At 39.1% G+C, this 20,520-nt stretch overlaps 1 protein-coding gene across 3 annotated transcripts in view; it reads right to left on the bottom strand.

Annotated features, from left to right (window-relative positions):
- The window catches only part of PLCL2 (phospholipase C like 2), a 228,996-nt gene that overhangs the window by 92,159 nt on the left and 116,317 nt on the right, over window positions 1-20,520 (bottom strand). For 2 of the 3 annotated variants that reach the window (XM_073677944.1, XM_073677945.1), the window contains exon 3: window positions 5,073-7,553. In XM_073677944.1, the coding sequence (XP_073534045.1) occupies window positions 5,073-7,553 (2,481 nt within the window). Of the gene's footprint in view, window positions 1-5,072; window positions 7,554-7,844; window positions 7,868-20,520 lie in introns of those variants that run through there. The other variant, XM_073677946.1, reaches the window with a different exon arrangement.

The raw sequence follows: 20,520 nt of genomic DNA, 5'->3' as shown, positions 1-20,520 counted from the left end.
GGTTTAGGTCAGGACTCTGGCTGGGCCAGTCAAGAATGGTCACAGAGTTGTTTTGAAGCCACTCCTTTGTTATTTTAGCTGTGTGCTTAGGGTCATTGTCTTGTTGGAAGGTGAACCTTTGGCCAAGTCTGAGGTCCAGAGCACTCTGGAAGAGGTTTTCATCCAGGAGATCTCTGTACTTGGCCACATTCATGGTTCCTTCAATTGCAACCAGTCGTCCTGTCCCTGCAGCTGAAAAACACCCCCATAGCATGATGCTGCCACAGCCATGTTTCACTGTTGGGATTGTATTCGGTAGGTGATGAGCAGTGCCTGGTTTTCTTCACACAAACCGCTTAGAATTATCACCAAAAACTTCGATCTTCCTCTCATCAGACCAGAGAATCTTATTTCTTATAGTCTGGGAGTCTTTCATGTGTCTTTGAGCAAACTCTATGCGGGCTTTCATATGTCTAGCACTGAGGAGAGGCTTCCGTTGGGCCACTCTGCCATAAAGGCCCGACTGGTGGAGGGCTGCAGTGATAGTTTACTTTGTGCAACTTTCTCCCATCGCCCTACTGCATCTCTGGAGCTCAGCCACAGTGATCTTGGGGTTCTTCTTTACCTCTCTCACCAAGGCTCTTCTCCCACGGTTGCTCAGTTTGGCTGGATGGCCAGGTCTAGGAAGACTTCTGGTGGTCCCAAACTTCTTCCATTTAAGGATTATGGAGGCCACTGTGCTCTTAGGAACCTTGAGTAATGCAGAAATTCTTATATAACCTTGGCCAGATCTGTGCTTTGCCACAATTCTGTCTCTGAGCTCCTTGGGCAGTTCCTTTGAGCTCATGATTCTCATTTGGTCTGACATGCACTGTGAGCTGTGAGGTCTTATATAGACAGGTGTGTACCTTTCCAAATCAAGTCTTATTTAATTAAACACAGCTGGACTCCAATGAAGGAGTAGAACCATCTCAAGGAGGATCACAAGGAAATGGACAGCATGTAACTTAAATATGAGTATCTGAGCAAAGGGTCTGAATACTTATGAACATGTGATATTTCAGCTTTTATTTTTTAATAAATTTGCACAAATTTCTACATTTCTGTTTTTTTTTCAGTCAAGATGGGGTGCAGAGTGTACTTTAATGAGGAAAAAAAATGAACTTTTTAGAATTTACCAAATGGCTGCAATGAAACAAAAATTGAAAAATTTAAAGGGGTCTGAATACTTTCCGTACCCACTGTAGTCATTACAAATAGAGTGATCTATTTCAAGTGTTTTTTTCTGTTAATGTTGATGATTATGGCTTACAGCCAAAGAAAATACAAAAGTCATCTCAGTAAATTAAAATAATTAACAAAAAACACCTGCAAAGGCTTCTTAAGCGTTTACAAAGGTCCCTTAGTCTCTTTCAGTAGGCTCCACAATCATGGGGAAGACTGCTGACTTGACAGATGTCCAAAAGGCAATCATTGACACACTCCACAAGGTCCCAGAGTTCCAATTTTCATTTGGAAATCAAGGTCCCAGAGTCTGGAGGAAGAGTGGAGAGGCCACAATTCAAGCTGCTTGAGGTCTAGTGTGAAGTTTCCATAATCAGTGATGGTTTGGGGAGCCATGTCATCTGCTGGTGTAGGTCCACTGTGTTTTATCAAGACCAAAGTCAGCGCAGCCGTCTACCAGGAAATTTTAGAGCACTTCATGCTTCCCTCTGCCGACAAGCTTTTTGGAGATGCAAATGTCATTCTCCAGCAGGACTTGGCACCTGTCCACACTTTCAAAAGTACCAATACCTGGTTTGCAAACAATAGTATCACTGTGCTTGATTGACCAGCAAACTCGCCTGACCTTAACCCTATAGAGAATCTATGGGGTATTGTCAAGAGGAAGATGAGAGACACCAGACCCAACAATGCAGACGAGCTGAAGGCTGCTATCAAAGCAACCTGGGCTTCCATAACACCTCAGCAGTGCCACAGGCTGATCGCCTCCATGCCACGCCGCATTGATGCAGAAATTGATGCAAAAGGAGCCCCAACCAAGTATTGAGGCATTTACTGAACATACATTTCAGTAGGCCAACATTTCGGATTTTAAAAACATTTTTCAAGCTGTTACAGTATTTGAATTTACTGAGATAATGACTTTTGTGTTTTCATTGGCTGTAAGCCATAATCATCAACATTAACAGAAATAAACACTTGAAATAGATCACTCTGTTTGTAATGACTCTATATAATATAGGAGTTTCACTTTTTGTATTGAAGAACTGAAATAAATTAACTTTTCATGATATTCTAATTTTGTGAGATGCACCTGTATATACTCTGGGGCCGGCATTGTTCCAGTGATATCGCCACTGGCTCTCCCCAGGACATAACAATGTCCCGTGATCCCTGCTGCCAATCAGCGCTGGCTTCACTCTTCTGTCCTAAAGGACGTAATTGACATCTAGAAAAAGTGAGAGCTGCAGCTGCTCTCTCTCTTTCTCCAGATGTTTTGATTCGTGCATAGAACAGAATAGAGAAACCACTGTTGATTGGCTGCAGGGATCGCGTGACATAATGTCATGCAATCACTGGGAAAGCCAGTGCTGAAACTGCTGGAACAGCGCCGGTACCAGATGTGAATGTAATGCTATGTTCCCACACGTTGTGTTTTGCAGTGTATTTTGCTGCAGATTTTTATGCAAATTTTCAATTGCGTTTTGCAGTACCAGCAAAGTCTATGAGAAACCAGAATTCTCAGTTCTCACATCTTGTGGGGTTTTTTTGCTGCGTATTTTGTGCCTTGGTTGTGTTCTTGGAAAATAGATCATGTCACTTCTTGTAGCGTTTGTGCAGTGATTTTTCACCCATAGGAAGTAATGGGTGGTGAAAAAAACGCTGAAAAAAATGTACCAAAAAACGCAAGTAAATTTTTTCAGCGTTTTTGATGGCAAAATAAAATGGGGTTCTTTTTTTTTTTCCACAGAACTTTATGTACATGCATACATAGAAACAGAAGGACAGTGAAACAAACGCTGAAAAAAGCAGCAAAGCCTGCAGATTTGACACAGCTGATTTCCTGCCAGAGATCAGTTTTGCTGCAGATTTCTGACTGAAAAAAAAACACAACATGTGGGAACATTGCCTAAGTGTTATTATTTTACAGCGGACAATTACAGGGATTCAGAAAGGCCTGTCCGAGTAGTGGACAACTCCTTTAAGAGAAAGCTTATTTTGTCGAAACTCAAAATAGGCAGCATGGTACCTGAGTGGTTAGTACTATTGCTGGGGTCACATCTGATAACAAATGTACTCTTTTGATTCTCATGTAAACTAGTAAATCCAGTACTCCAAAGTAGCAAAACAGTCATCATAAGGTTTCTAAATCTCTAGGACCTTGGTGCTTTTGCTACATTTCTCTATAGTGTACTTTTTTGGATAACTCCAGAGAAGTGCAGCGAAGCGTGTGCACTAAAGTCAGATGATCTTCCACATGTCAAAGTAAAATAATGTCCGCCTCTTTCAAACAAAGCAAAACTTTAAACCTTTGAATTAAAACAGGATCCTTAAATATTTGTTTAAACCACATGTTAGCATTGCGGGACGAACAGAAATACGTTCCAGCCACCAGTATTGAATCTGCTGCAGAATTAAGGAGAACCTGTCACGGAAGACAGACTGTTCAGAATATGAAGTACCGGTATGTCTGCCTGCCTGCACATAAACTAGAAAGTTTAGCTCGTGACCAGATTGCAGGCACCAATCCAACAATGTGACCTCTCCTTGATTGACACAATTTATTCAAATAAATGATTCCAATCCGAATCTTTTGGACTATGATGGAAAACTTAAAATGCCCAGGAATAATTTCATGGCAAAACCCCAGGCCTGGCAAAATGTTTTAGATATGGCAAAGATGGAAAAAGTCTTTTGTGATCCTGATCTGTAGATGGCTGATCTTCAAGGCTGATTATATTTTGTTGTATAGGAAACTGAGCAATAAAACGGATCGCATGAAATTACAAGCAGCAGCATCACCAGGAGCAACATACTTGCTGTTTTACGTCTATGGCATGATGGTGGATATTGAAGAATGGGAATTAGTATAAAGAGGAGTACTCAACGACTAAAAAGACCATCAGAGACATAAAGGGTCTAAAGTTCTGACTGCTATAAAGCCTGTAATGGGCCCTCTACCTTGTACTTACATTACTTTTATATGGCAGTGGCCGCTCAAGCACAAAGACCAGAAAATGACTACCACCACTGCATCCATAACCTGCTAAGTTGTGTCAAAGGAGTTCAATTAAAGGTGCTATTTAATATGAGAAACCCCCTTTAAATCTCAGATTACATTCAGCTAGATGTCTTTCCATGTCATACATTAAGAAATAATCTGCAGCCAGATTTTTTTTCACCTAATTTGAGAACAACTTTATGCAGTGGCAAAGACAGAGATTCCAGCGACGTGTCACTTACTGGGCTACTTAGTGTAGTTTTAATTAAATCACGGTTTTATCAGCAGCAGATTATCACTAGAGGACTAGTAAACCTGCTGCCATGTAATCATCCATATTCATGATCTTTGTATAACCCCGCTCCCACCACTGATTGTCAGCTTTCTGCCTATGCACAGAGTACAGAGAAAGCTGCCAATCAGTGGTGTGGGTGGGGTTATACAGGGCTCAGCATTCAGAGAACTGGTGGATCTGCAGCAGAGAAAACCGGTATTGTATCAAAATATCAAGCAGCTTAGTATGCGAGACATCACTGAAATCAGGGTCTCTAGCCCTAAATTATGGTGCTCTCAGATGGAGTAGCAACCTGGTAAGAGGTTGCCTTTAATAGCTCAAGACTGTCAGAGCGGAAGAGTCTTTCCATCATATGCATAGGGTGAGGGCGGTGCAGCAAACTTTTTTCCTTGACAATCATATGTCCAAGTGTTAATTTCAGACAACTCCATCAAAAAGTTGCTTTTATGAAAAAACACAACAAACATAACATTTAACATGAAGGAAGATGGATAAAAAAAAAGCACATTAGTATATTAATATATTTGCATCCTCAGAGGTAAGTTTAGTTTCTGACTTTAATGGTTTTCTTACCTGCATGTTTTCACGTAGGTCTGTGGCTTCTCTTATAGGCTGAATGGCATTTTTGAAGATTTCATCAATGGACTTTATCAGTAATGTTCGCATTGATGCATAATCCCTTGACTTCTTCGCTTTCCTAACGGACAGACCGCGCTTATGAGGTTTTCCTCCACCCCTGCGATTTGTAATCGCTACATGGACAAATAAAGAGGCATGAGCCAAAACATCTCCAGTTAAAGATTGTAGAGGAACATGTCTGTAGCCAGGTTGTAGACACTCAAATGGGATAGTATATTGCCCGATAAACTCATCTCCAATATAGTCATCATCGAGCACCACAAAGCGAACCATTGTTAGTTCTGGAAGATTAATCTGAAACTCAAAGCTTTCGTCGAATATTGGATTGTCTCCATTCTGATGCACGGTTTTTGTCCTCTGCTCTGCGCAGTCTGCAGGTATTCCGTGAATTTCAACATAGACATAGGGATCCACAACATCTCCTTTAGCTCCTGACCCTTTAGGTTTTGGAAAATTCTGACCACTTATTATTTTAATATGAAGAAGCTGAGGAGATACTCCAGGCACAGAATCTTTTGTGTTTGCACTAAAAAAAGAGACCTCCTCGCGCATTATGGCAGGTCGTAGAACAAATCCACAGTTTCCATTCTGTCGAAACCAGCCAATGTTAAGATCCATCATTAGACCTGGAGTCTGAAAGTTCATAGCAACTATTTGGCAACCGCATTTCCAATAATCTTGCGGATTCATGTTGCTGGAGTCTATTCTCATTGGGCTTGGAAATATCCGAGACAGAAACTTTTTGTTATAGTTAACAAAATCACCAGGACTTTCATTTGCATATTTGCCAGCCGCCACTTCATTGAAGGAGCACACTTCCCAATATTTCTGGTTCTGGAAAGATGTCTGGAAATCTGTGAACTGAACAGATTTACAAAGGCTAACAAGGTCAGAGAGCTCTTTGCAGAGCTGTATTCGTTTCACAGGGACTATATTTTGCTGCTCTTCTCCTTTCTCTACCCTTTGGGACATTTCTACACCTTCATCTTCATCCGTAACATCGCCTTCAATCCCCGAACACTCAGGGGGGAGTTTTTTAGTTTTTATTAATATTTTGCCTTTTAAAGTCTCAGGAGATGGAAGATAGGCATCTTCTGCATTTGGAGGAGTGGTATAAAGTTTATCTCCTAAGATTTTTTTCATGTGTTGAACCATGACTTTCTGCTGCTTGACGGAGCAATGGTTTTCCAAACAAAGAATCAATGGGAACTCCGATGCATGGAAGACATATTTATTAATGATGTCAATCACACTGCGAAAAACAATCTGTGTTGTCATTGTATGGCCAGTGTAAATGACAGGTTCATTATCTGGGCCATCCCAGACATCCAGTTCAACACTTCTGCACCCCATTTTGAGAGCACGAATATACCCAGTAATATCTGAAGGACCCCTAAATTGATCTTCTATTAAATAAGTATTATGGGATGAATTTATGTAATAATGGGATAAAGATTGAGTCATATCTTGGCAAACTTTTTTGTGTTCTGGATCAAAAATACAACTGTCTGGAGACACAAGATAATTTGTAAAGCCATCCAACGACAGACAACCTTTCTCCTGGCCTTTAGATGGTTCATATTTCTTGATAATGTCAAGGCTGATTTCTTCTGTTACCTGTGCAACACCTTGCTCAGCTTCCAAGAACATCATGAGGTCCTTTGTGTCTAAATATTCCTTATTGCTGGAGAACTGCACTAGCAAAAAGTAAATCTCTGGTCTAGTGCAAAGTTCATGGAAAACTTCAATAAACTCATCTTGGGTTACATCAGTGTGACTTTTATCTTTCGACTTCTGCAACTCTTTGAATTTTAATTCAATTTTGCTGCTTTTAAGACCTGGGTTTAATCTCTTTATAAATTGCACTGCTTTACATAGAGGTACCTGTCCTGCATTCTCCTCATCTACTTCCCTGAACATTTGAGCAAGCCATGACATCCGCATGTTATCCTGGAAACTTTCAATCATGTCAAGAGTATGCTTCCCGTATGAAATTAAATATCGTAAACCCGTTACCCAAATATTGGCAACATCAGCAGAGTTTGCAACAAGATCTAAGGATTCATAATTATCGCCATATATTATAGAAAAAGCACAGTCTTCTGAAATCTGGTCATAAATACCATTGCTACGAAAAATATCTGTATTTTTTCCAGTTCGGACCTCTTTTACAGACTTAATGTCTATTTTTGCTTTTTCAGAATCTTTCTTTGAAGGCTCCCACCTCAAAGATTGCATATCTGCATCCAAAAGAAAGTATCTGTGATAGATCCTGGAGTTGGACCGGACTTTTTTCAGTTCCGATCCTTCGACCATTGAATTGATGCAATCGCTTGCGCTGCTGATCTTTTTCTCGGCTGGCATACTGCTGAATGATACGGTCTTCTTTCGTTCTCGCTTCTGCTTTGTGCCATCCTAGAAATGAAAGTTACAGAAAAAGATTAAATTACAAAAAAGAAAAAAAGGAAAAAAAACAAAGAAAAACAGAAGATCAATTAAGAAAACAAAGTTTGCTAGATAGGAAGTTTTTTCTTTCTTTTAAGTATCTATTAGATATACTTAAACACAAGAATTCCTCACATTAATAGGAGATTACTCCAAAGGCATAATGCGTCAAAGCAAAATTACTATTTCTAAAGAGGTTTTCCAGTTTTCTTAGTGGACAGACTTACATTTCTTAAAAATTATAAAAACGTTGTTACTTACAGTCTCCCTGCTCCCAATGATTGTTTACAGGCAACATCGGTGACTTCACGACTACAGCACATGTGACCGCTGCAACCAATCATTGGGTTTATTGATTACATCTGCAGTCCAGCCTACATTGGGTGTAGTGGTCATGACATCACCGCCACAGTCTGCAAACAGGGAAAAGCTGGTGCTGAAACAGCTCAAGTAGAATAAGGCCAATTTTGTTAACTTTAGCCAGCACATGCCTATGGGTTGAAAATACTTTACAGAGGAAAACCCCTTTAAAAGACATTAAATAGAGGACTTGGGGGATTTTACAGATTTCATGTATCCACATATATTAGTAAAACAGACAAAATAAGCTACATTTCCAATAGCAGAGAACTTCATACATAGCTTTCCTTAAAAGAAGATTTCCCATGCTGGACATTTTGGCACATTCAAGCATGGCCGCCTCTTCACTCACACCAATGTGAGATAGATTCAAGTCCCAGAGGTGGAACCCATATTTTTAAAGGATATGCCATAACTGTCTAACTTGGGAAACACCCCTTTAAAAAAAAAAAAAAAAAAAACTCTTCAACACTTAACATAGGGAGCAAATATAGTCATCAGTAAGGTGTGTAATAGGTGCTTTGCATTAATATTTTTATCCCTTAGGGCTCATACATACAACCATAATAATCGAATGAGTGCATATCCGTGGTTTTGACAGGATAGCAATTGTCCCCGTGTTATTCAATGAGGCAGTGCACATGTCCGATTTTTCTCCTTGGACCGAAAAAGCATGCACATAATAATCGATAATCGGATGAAACTTGGCCATTCATGTCTCTGGGTCCATGGAAACCATCGGACTGCACTCTGAGTACGGTCCAATTTCAGACTGAATGAAGAAACTTTTTTTTTCTTTCTCCACATGCGTGAAAATCGAACAGCACCATATAATATGATCAAAGCTCTGATCAGAGTGCGATTAGCATAATCGGCAAGATACTCACGGATGACCCGAGCGGCCTTGCCTTAAAGTGATTGTCACATTCGGGCAACCCCTGTCCTTTTAACCTATAAGGGAATATGGAGGTTTCCTTTTGGCCACCTATCTATGAACCAATAAAAATGGCCTCCAAATAAAACTACATTAAATGAATAGCTGGGATCATCTTACCGCAACAAAATGTGCTGCATGCTGAAGTCTTAATAACCTGACCCACAGCGATCAGTCAAGGCGCACTTGAAAGGGTTGCGATTAGACAGCTCCCTTTAATCAGAACATTTCCCAGAACAAATAGTGTTTTATGAAACTATTATAGCAACTGTAAAATATATGTAGTCAATGATACTAAAGTACAAATCACAGCAAACTATGCTTTCAATCAAATGTGGGTTTCAGCTGAGGTGGCTTTTCTAAATCTGGTCGCAGACATTTAGGAGACCACAACAAAGTTCATCAACTCTGTCAAACCAAAGTATGGCATGTAATATTTCAGAATACTTTGAAAAAGCACTTGGAGGATGCAGCTGTCGGCCTAGGTTGGAGCCAGGAGATTTAGTATTAACACACTGTGCTGTGACTGGGCTTCAAAAGCTAATTCTGAGCCAACTAAAAAGTTATAAAAGGACAAGGACAACAGAAAGAACTCTTAGAAGAACGTACACCTTCCCACCTAGATCTCTACGCACTTCCATGTACAATTTTTAACCATAAATGTTAGTTCTAAGGCAATTTTTGAGTAACTCCTTATCTCCATAGACTCGTGAAGTTCACCTGCTCTTGACTGTCCAAGCCTCCTGAGAGTCTGTGACATTTGGGGTCTCATAAAGGCCAGATACAATGAGCTGGATGTGCTGCCTCTATCAGCCAAGTACTTGCAACATTACACAAGTGAGAGATGCTGAATACTTTGATGCTACTTTTAGACCTCAATTTGGCACATTCATTCGAAACTAGAGACACCTATAAGCCATCAATGCTTTAGATGGCAATGTCAGCAGAGACATGATAAGAAAATAGCATCACTTGTTCTAAGTTATTTCATTATGACAGGTCTTTGGTCCGCACATTTGGCAGCCATAATATGCTCCATGGAATATTCTGCATATACCTAACAGGAAAACCACATATGATAGGGCAGACTGTCACACACTGATTTATGGTTTCTATGTAGGTCATACAGACTTTTATACCGAAAGAGAAATTCTGTTACATAATAACTAATAAAAGTAATATTTGCATGTAAAATTAATTGTACCATCTGCGGACATAATTGGTCTCATATGACGGTAAAATAGTCTACCTTCAAGGGTATGTTACCAGAAAATCTATAACTCATCTGTTGTTACAGATCAGGTCCTAATTACATCACTTTTTCTTTTCATTTAAGTTTAGTGCATACACAGAGAAAAGCTCCAGAAGTACAGAACACAAGAAAATGTGCCCATTAGTGGTGGAAATAGTCTACTTTTGGCCTTCATCCTTCTGTCAGTTTACAGCAAGAAAAAAAAAAACACGCATAGCAGGCTACACTATTACATCCCAAGGAGTTCAATAAAAAAAAGTACATTGCATGGTAAACCATTTTTTAAAATGGCAGTGTATGAATTTCATCCACAAAATAAGACAAAAAGGCATCACACTGTAAGGAGATGAACAAATCAGAGATTTCTACAGTTTGAGGCCTAATTGAGTGTCAATAAACAGGCACCACCCTATGCTGATCAAATATTGCAGGACAAGAGAAAGTAGCAAGAACTTAATCAGCAGGAACTGTAGGACAAAGAACATGGTTCCTGAAGGGAAGAGTTTGGAGGAGACAACAGGTCAGGTGACAGCTGTGGCACAGTTATTAGTTATAAAAGGTTCGGAGGGCAGAGAAGAGGAGGAGTTGGCGCCTGGACCTTTGCAGTGGAGTTGGCTTCTAGCCGCCATTGCGATTGAACCCTATGTTTTAGAAAACACACTAAAAAAAAGAAGACGATGAAGCCCATGAAACAAAAGGACATGAAATTTACAGTATTTACTAAGATTTTAAGGGAGACTTGACATAAACATAAATTTTAAATAATTCATAAATGTTTTTTCCAGACTTAGGATATTGATAACCTATTGACTTCAATAGGAGATAATCTGTTGTGAATGAATGAATGAATGAATGAATGAATGAATGAATGAATGTGCCTGTCCCGGCTATTCATGGTTTACAACTGGCTGACACTGTCGGACCGAAAAACACCAGAACATGGGGGTGCTGAGTGTTAGACCCCAACCGATATTCAGGATAACAAATCATCAACAAGATAGACCTCACTCATTCTCGACAAGTCATTTTTTAAAATAAGCTTGCCAAATGATAAGCGGACCACTGAAGCCCCTGATAGAGGGAAAATCTCCGGGAGACTCTGCAGATAGCCATAAATGTTCCTTGCAATGGCCACCGCAGAGGAAGTGAATGCCAACCATTCAAATGAGTAGCCAATCCCACATCACGTGTAAACCTGGTCAGACTTGTGCCCTATGAAGATCAGCAAGTCACAAAAAAAAGAGAAAATAGAAATCTTTGTCTACCTAATAAAACCTTGCCTTAATGACATGGTAATAGGAATTTCTGCTTATGATTAAGATGAATCCGCACTGAGCAAAATACTTGTCATGTTTCAAATTGCAAATATCCTCGGCAAAAAGCGATTCCAATATTTACAATAACATTCTTTCTAGAAGCCAGATGGCGAGATTCTCATATTCTCATGTCGTGTAACGTAACACACGGACTAAATGCACAATGATTATCTCACAACTTTACTGCCTGATGCTAGGAGGAAAAATAACCTACGGTGCTGTTCTGATGGGATCTGGACCCAACATTAAGCTTTCTCTGCACCTCACTGATAGATCATCGTATACTGCAGCACTACGCATGTGGAGCAGAAGGCCTGCGAGCAGTCATCAGATCTGCATATGGCCTGCATTTGTCCACTAATTCTCTGCTTAACCCTTTTGTAGTCTGGAAACTTAATGAACATTCCCAAAATTAAAAAGCTGAGGATAAACGAATAGTCTTAGACCTGCATTTGTCTATCTATTAATAGTACATCTACAGTATCTACCTACCTATGACTCTGTCCAGAAGATAGGGTTGAATCTCAGCAAAATTACCATCACCGTGTTCTGTAGACTACGCTTATATGCAAACATATATTATGGTGGCCAGTCTTTTAATAGGGCCACCTTACAGGGGGCATCACTGTCGTGGCAGACCACTGCAGAGGTAACGTTATGGCATGACACCGCGGTGGGCAGTGGTAGGCTGCCGGGGTCACAGCAAGTTATTACAAAGTAAAGAAAAGATCGGAGAAGACCATGATCTCGTCATTCTAAAAGCAATCAGGAATTTGAAGGATATATGGCGGTATCTTATTTTTATACAGTACAGACCAAAAGTTTGGACACACCTTCTCATTTAAAGATTTTTCAGTATTTTCATGACTATGAAAATTGTACATTCACACTGAAGGCATCAAAACTATGAATTACCACATGTGGAATTATATACTTAACAAAAAAGTGTGAAACAACTGAAAATATGTCTTATATTCTAGGTTCTTCAAAGTAGCCACCTTTTGCTTTGATGACTGCTTTGCACACTCTTGGCATTCTCTTGATGAGCTTCAAGAGGTAGTCACCGGAAATGGTCTTCCAACAATCTTGAAGGAGTTCCTAGCGATGCTTAGCACTTGTTGGCCCTTTTGCCTTCACTCTGTGGTCCAGCTCACCCCAAACCATCTCGATTGGGTTCAGGTCTGGTGACTGTGGAGGCCAGGTCATCTGGCGTAGCACCCCATCACTCTCCTTCTTGGTCAAATAGCCCTTACACAGCCTGGAGGTGTGTTTGGGGTCATTGTCCTGTTGAAAAATAAATGATGGTCCAACTAAACACAAACTGGATGGAATAGCATGCCGCTGCAAGATGCTGTGGCAGCGATGCTGGTTCAGTATGTATTCAATTTTGAATAAATCCCCAACAGTGTCACTAGCAAAGCACCCCCACACCATCACACCTCCTCCTCCATCCTTCACGGAGGGAACCTGGCATGTAGAGTCCATCCGTTCACCTTTTCTGCGTCGCACAAAGACACGGTGGTTGGAAAGAAAGATCTCAAATTTGGACTCATCAGACCAAAGCACAGATTTCCACTGGTCTAATGTCCATTCCTTGTGTTCTTTAGCCCAAACAAGTCTCTTCTGCTTGTTGCCTGTCCTTAGCAGTGGTTTCCTAGCAGCTATTTTACCATGAAGGCCTGCTGCACAAAGTCTCCTCTTAACAGTTGTTGAAGAGATGTGTCTGCTGCTAGAACTTGATGGTTTTTGCAACTGCACTTGGGGACACTTTCAAAGTTTTCCCAATTTTTCGCACTGACTGACCTTCATTTCTAAAAGTAATGATGGCCACTCGTTTTTCTTTACTTAGCTGCTTTTTTCTTGCCATAATACAAATTCAAACAGTCTATTCAGTAGGACTATCAGCTGTGTATCCACCCGACTTCTGCACTACACAACTGATGGTCCCAACCCCATTTATAAGGCAAGAAATCCCACTTATTAAACCTGACAGGGCACACCTGTGAAGTGAAAACCATTTCCGGTGACTACCTCTTGAAGCTCATCAAGAGAATGCCAAGAGTGTGCAAAGCAGTGATCAAAGCAAAAGGTGGCTACTTTGAAAAACCTAGAATATAAGACATATTTTCAGTTGTTTCACACTTTTTTGTTAAGTATATAATTCCACATGTGTTAATTCATAGTTTTGATGCCTTCAGTGTGAATGTACAATTTTCATAGTCATGAAATATACAGAAAAATCTTTAAATGAGGTGTGTCCAAACTTTTGGTCTGTAGTGTATATGCACAATATACAGAGCGTTTTATCAAAAGTGAGGAGTACATGTTTATATACATATATTGGAAGGTTACAATGGAAACTAAAAATACAGCAGTGGCGACCAGGTCTTTCTTACTGTACAATATGTGGAAACTGGGTGCACGGAGCCAGATACAATCAGTTACATCATCTGTCTCAGCAGACGTGGTCACTATCCCTACAAATAAGGACATCTGTAAGAAAAAGGGCAAAGAGACAGTGGCAGGATGTGTCGGCTTCTACCATGGTTGAAAGGTGAGAGAAATGCAGCTGCTGCTGTTACTACTTTTCTTGCTGATACTCCGATATTCTGACCGAAAATACGTAATATGCACCTGCCCTTATAGTGAACTAAAGACACAATAGGTGGGCACATCGTGGGGGACTCGCAGGAATTAGCCATGTATGTCGTTTCCAATAAATTTGTCATACCAACAGTTTCATGGAAAATCTATGACACACACACAAAAAAAAAAAAAAAACTGTAAATCTACATGAGTACAGTCGTTATAATAAAACCGCAATGCATTACACTCTCCAAATCTCCTGGTAGATCTCAGAAGCATTTCACCTGAAAAAAAGATACTTTCCAAGCAACGCCGTCAGCTAATATTTGGAACATGAATTCTCAATACTCCGAATTAATCTATGAAAACGAATACAAATTATTCATAAGTCATTAAATGCGCTGACGCCTGTTAAATCTATATTTTGAAAAGCTATTTGACAGATTTGTCATAAAAGAGGAGCAGGTGCCCTATGGGTACTACTCAAATTCAGAGTACATAGTTGTTTAAAAATGGGATAAATGCAAGTTTGTTGGATAGAATTGCATCTATTTAGGATAAGTGTATTGCCAACACCCCTAATAAACGTTATAGAAATTAGAACCAGTCTGAATGTTCTTGACTGCTTTTCAGATTTTTATGAACAGTAATTATGGATAGTAAGTCAGCAATCAGTATAAAAGGCTTACAATGCAGAATGAGAACACTGCTTTAAATATCCTTTCCACTAAATCAATAAATATGTGGTATAAGAATGTTTTTTGACTCAGCAATAGAAAAATTATTGAAAATGGCACACAGTGTATAAGGAAATGATTGAATAGTTTGCATAAGAACGCACAGCTGGTATCAAACACTTAAGACATTAAGCTGAGCACAAATGGAGCATCGCTTACATCTGAAAGTCTCATGTTCGAAGATCATAGTGTTAAAGTCAAATGTCAAAGTGTTAACCAGTTAAAAGCAAGGTTTCAAATATCCCGTTAAGGCAGTTTGAGTCATTAGTCCCTCAATGGGGAGCACCGTCAATTGCACATTACAGAGAGTGGTGCCCAAAATTGATCCCATTCTCATGCAAGACGATTTTTTTCTCACTTGCCATCCGTGTGCTATCTATATACAATCCGTCTTTTTACTCAGCAGCTATTAATCTTTTACAAGACCATTTACAGTTTCCTATGCTACAGAATTGTAATGTATCCATAAAAATTGGATGCCATACTGACTGTCCGTATTGCATGCGATTTATTTTTTCTTGCATTGTACCAAATTTGGAGTGAAATTGCAGCATGCTGCTATTTTTTCACTCATGCCAAATACAGCTGAGAAAAATACACAGATCTGCACTGCCTCATTGAATAACATTTGTCCTAGTGTATTCCGATTTTTTATCATATTGCATATGTCCGATTTATACGCTCGTGTGAGCGAACCCTTATAATGAGAGAAAGCTCAGCTGTGCTGTATTTCCCTTTCCTCCACACTGACTGCCCTGAGATGAAAACTGAAAGGTGATTGTAATCTCTGATCTACAGTATTTCCAGAACTTTGTAATAAAGCACAGCTCTTCAATGAGATCAGTGAAGAGAGTAGATTGAGAAAACCACTGAGAACCAGCTCTTCGCTATTGTGAGGTCATGTTCTTTTTTTTATCCCCTGTATGTTGCTGCCTGCTTATGATTGGTGAATGTCATACAGGGGAAAAAAGTACATGAACCTAGAAACAATTCTCTGGTTACGCCCCCTTGCACTTATCATAAATTATAAGTTAAACATTATAAGCTAATATCTCCACAAGGGAAAGGAGAAATTAAAATATCCACTGCCACTATTCCATGATAAGACCAGTTAAACATATTAAAACTGGTGTGAAAGGTCCCCTTACAACCAGCATTCAGTATATTTTAAGGAGATCCATTTAAAGAAGATATTGAAAAAAAAATCAGCTTTAATTTTGTATTGCATATCAAGAGAGTACTGGTTCTAAATAAAGAAATCCAGCTAAAGTATGAAAATGAGAAGGCAGTGCTTCAATGGAAAATATATGCAAATTAGATCTCCTCCAGAAAGAAAAGAAAAAAAACTTTCTCTAATGCTTGAAATAGTCTTATACATCTGTCTACAGATAAGTTTCTGGCTAATATCCCAAGTCAAGTTGTAAAGTTTGATAAAGTGGTTGCCAGGGTTAACTCACAGTGCAGCTCCTAACAATACAGAATTATTCTCGTATTGATGGACAAATAATATGCAAGTGGTCTAAAAACATTTTGAGTGTGCGTATTTTTCCAGCAATGATATATACGCATAACTTCTTTTAGACGTCAGCTTACCCACTGACTTTTTGAAACAGAGGATGTTTAAAGAAAACACCGGCTGTGGGTTTCTTGAAGCGTCTTTTTTGGTGTCTTTCTGGTGGTTTTTGCAGCAGTTTTGCCCTGACGACGCTTTTTTAAGACTGTATATATAAAACTAGTGAGCCGCCTGAAAAATGGTCAGGTCACTTATTTTAGCCATTTGATAGAACATATGTGCAGTAAGTAGTGATGAGCGCAAGTGCTCGGGTATGAACCGAGAATCGGGGGTGCGCGAAATGAGATGTTCGAGTCCCTGCGTCTGCATGTTTTGCGGTTGTTAGACAGCCACAAAACATGCGGGGATTGCCTGACACACAGACAATCCCCGCATGTTTTGTGGCTATCTAACAGCCACGAAACATTAGGCCGCAGGGACTCGAACATTCACTCGAGAACCCGCGATCACTCAGTGCATACCCGAGCACCCCAGGCAGACTCAAGTAACGAGCACTTGCGCTCATCACTAGCGGCAAGTCATTTTGACATGGCACTGCATGTGCTAATTCTTTTAAAGCATTTTTTAAGCACTTTTTCAGGCAGAATCAGCCTGTTAAAGCGGTCGTGTGTGCATGACCCTAACAGGTCTTCATCTATACTCTATGAATTACTATAAAGAAGGCAAGAGTGCTTTTACTTTATCATTATTATTTTTTAATCAACTAATATTTTTGCTTAGATTAACCAGCGACAATGAAAAGATCTCATTTTTATGACAGGCTAGAAGCTCCATATTCTGCAGTTATACAGAAATCTTCCTTCAAAATAAAAACTTGGAGATATAACACTGAAGAAAATGACTTTAAAAAAGCAATAATAATGCAATCTAAGAGTAAAAGCGTGCTCTCAGATTCCGCTCTGTTGCCTGAGTGAGGAGTCATTTATACAGAAAGCGAATGAATAATGTGTTTTCTGCGGTAAAAAAAAAAAATCAGAGAGAAACTGATGTATTTGTTAAAAAAGTAAGTATGCAAGAAGTAAATATTAAAAAATATTTTTTCATCATGAAATATGGAAATAAATCGGTTTATAAATAAATGGAAACAGCAGCGCTTTTAATTAAAAAAACAAAAAATTAAGAAAATAAAATTGGTGACTAAATAAGCCCAAGAGGTAAATCTGGAAGTTTTTGGGTTCCAATGCAAAATCTACAACAGAATTCCCATACAGCATATGCCATTTACAATATTGCAATTTGTAAATCTAATCACCCTTGGATCTCACCAGACTGTTACCATTCCCTAAACCCATGTAAGAGAATTATCCTATAGTCACAACTAGTAGAAAAATTCTGGAAAAATGCAGAAATCTGTATTTTAAGCAGTTTTCTCACTAATAAATGAACAAAATTCCAGCCTCTATGTGGTTGAATGCAGCTGTTGCTTGATAAGCTCTATTCCTCCCCACACAGTTCTGTTGTGTAGGAATTTAACATAGTTATTGCATGATGAACACCAAAAATAAAACTAAAAGAATTTCTTCTGTCGTTTTACACTATTGTTTTCTTGCTCAAGAATATATTTCAAAGTCGAATCATGACAACACAAAAGATCAAATAATCTTAAAATCTTAAACTAGGACATCCTAAATAATAATTGAATTACAAAATAATACTTTATTATCTAAATTTTAAGTTAAGTCTCATTCAGATGTCCATTTTTCAGATATGTGTTCAATCTGACTAAACTAATGAAAATCTAATCCAAAACACTGATGGTCGGTTTTTACATATGTGAAAAAAAAACAAAAACGGATGTTTGAATGAGTCATTATACTTTTATATTAATGTCTGAAGGGTCATATGATTATTTTAATTCAATGGTGAACAGTAAATGATCTTGTTCACAGTCAATACTGAAATGATCAATACTGTCAATACTTAACTTATCTAGAATTATAAATATGAGACATCATTATGATATATTAGCCACAGGACAGGTTTTGTACCTCTATTGCATCCTTTCTTTTCTTTTTTAAAGTTGATCAAAACCAATAATAAATTAAAAAAAATAGAATGTTAATTGTTCTTGAAAAATATTTTAACAGAGGACAATGTAATATTTTTCCTTTATAAAAAAAAGGTAAATATAACAGTATTCCTTGTATTATGTTAGATAATAATTGACCTCATTGGTCAACACCAACTGAAAAGCTTGCTATATTTCTTCATCATGGTACAGCTTTGTATTTCTCAGAGATACTTAAATGATACACAGATACTACAATATGCAGGGCTGAAGTGGGCGGTACATGACTAATTTCTTTGGTGTTCTTTTGAACTTCAAAAAAATACTGCCCATACAGGCTCTGCCCTAAACATAACCATCAATTTAGACAGGACTGTTTGTTTAAAATTGCTTTCTGGGCATAAAAATTCCTCCACCCCCCCCCCCCCCAACCAAAAAAAAAAAATCAGACTTTCCCTGTAAAGGTTCCTTGTATTCCATTTTTACCTTCATTTTCCTATTTTAGCTCCCATTCAGTCATTTTTATGGGGGTTTTTTTGCTTTCATTCTGAACTTTCTGCCAGCTCTCATTCAGTGCCTCTAGAATACATTTCCCAAGGGAGGTTGAGCTCAGGCTTCTCAGCCAGAGCTGTATATGCTCACAGCTTCCTCACTCCCATCCTCAGTGTTGCTCACTCTACCTAGAAAGCACCATCCTGAGACTCTTATACAGTCTCAAGATGGATTATCAATGAACACACACAATTTTCTGCTTTCTATGAGTCCTCCCGCTTCACCTATTATGCACTTGTCTTAAGACACTCCTGCAGTCAATATCACAAACAATAATGTTGCAAGTTCTGACACTGGCACCACACAGACTCCATGTAGTAAGGGGGAGCAACATGTCATATAGTGTATTCATTTATTTTTATGTAATCTAGCAGTCTAGAACACCCAGCTCCATCCTCACTTGCTACTAGTTGATAAGATTACTTGTTCTCTGTGGAGCCTGTATCCTGCTTCTGCGGCTCCTTCTCTCCCTCACTGTACACATCCCCGGTCACTTACAATTTACAGAGGATCACAGTCTACACCCTCATGACATTAGTGTTCGGAGCACACTAAGTGCTGCTGGCTGAGTCTTGCCTCCTGCTTTGCAGATTGTACTTGACTGACAGGCTATGTTCTGTTAACAGCACAGACAGGAAATCTCTGTACTCTGTGCTTTTAACAAACTGTAGTAATGTCCTGGAAGTCACATGACCACATGTGACAGTTCTGAAACACAGCAGAATGGGAATTTTAACAGCAAGTAAATCATGAAGTGTATTAATTTCTTAAAGAAATTTCCTGGGCACAAAAAAATATTTTAGATTTTAAAGCGTATAAGCCATTAAATCTAAGCTCCTAAAGGTAACAATTTCATTTATTTTTCTAAGCTCCCTAAGTTAATAAATCTCAAAAAGTGAAAATATTAGTAGTGTTGTTGGGATTGGGTTTTATGCATCATTTGTGAGCTTGACCCTATCCCATCCCACCTCCTGCCCAACCTTACCACTATGCTTACCCCAGCCAAAAAAACCACCTCTTCCACCTATCTGTAACCTGTGGGTCTTTCCTTCCTCTTTCAAACATGAAACCATCATACCTATCCTGAAGAAGCCATCCAGTGACCCAACCTCTATATCCAGCTATCACCCCATATCATTACTCCATTTTTCCTCAAAACTCCTTGAACACCACATGTCCACATCGAGCTCTCCTCCCACCTCTCATCCATCACACTCTGACAACCTAAACTCTACCTTCCATCCTTAGCACTCCACTGAAACTGCCCTAACCAAATTTACTAATGCGCTACTAACTGCTAAAGAAAACAGTCAATACTGTGTACTCGTCTGTCAAAACCTGTACTCCACCTTTGACACAGTTGAACATTCCCCGATTCTCTCTTCCCTTGATATCAAAAGGTCTTGCCCTTTCCTGGATATCCTCATAGCTCACTAAGCACACATTTAGTGTCTCCAATTCCAACACTACCTCCTCATCAAGCGCTTTCTCTGCTGATGTCCCTCAAGATTCTGTCCCTTATTCTTCCTCATTTATACCTTCGGCCTGAGACAGCTCAGAGTCCCATGGCTTCCATTACCACCTATCTGCTGATGATGCTCAAAAAAAAATCTGCCTCT

Source organism: Phyllobates terribilis, unplaced genomic scaffold (genome assembly GCF_046119375.1).
Source record: "Phyllobates terribilis strain yellow unplaced genomic scaffold, ASM4611937v1 Scaffold_4__5_contigs__length_816908805, whole genome shotgun sequence".
Lineage (NCBI taxonomy): Eukaryota > Metazoa > Chordata > Amphibia > Anura > Dendrobatidae > Phyllobates > Phyllobates terribilis.
This window is presented reverse-complemented; position numbering and strand designations above follow the sequence as displayed.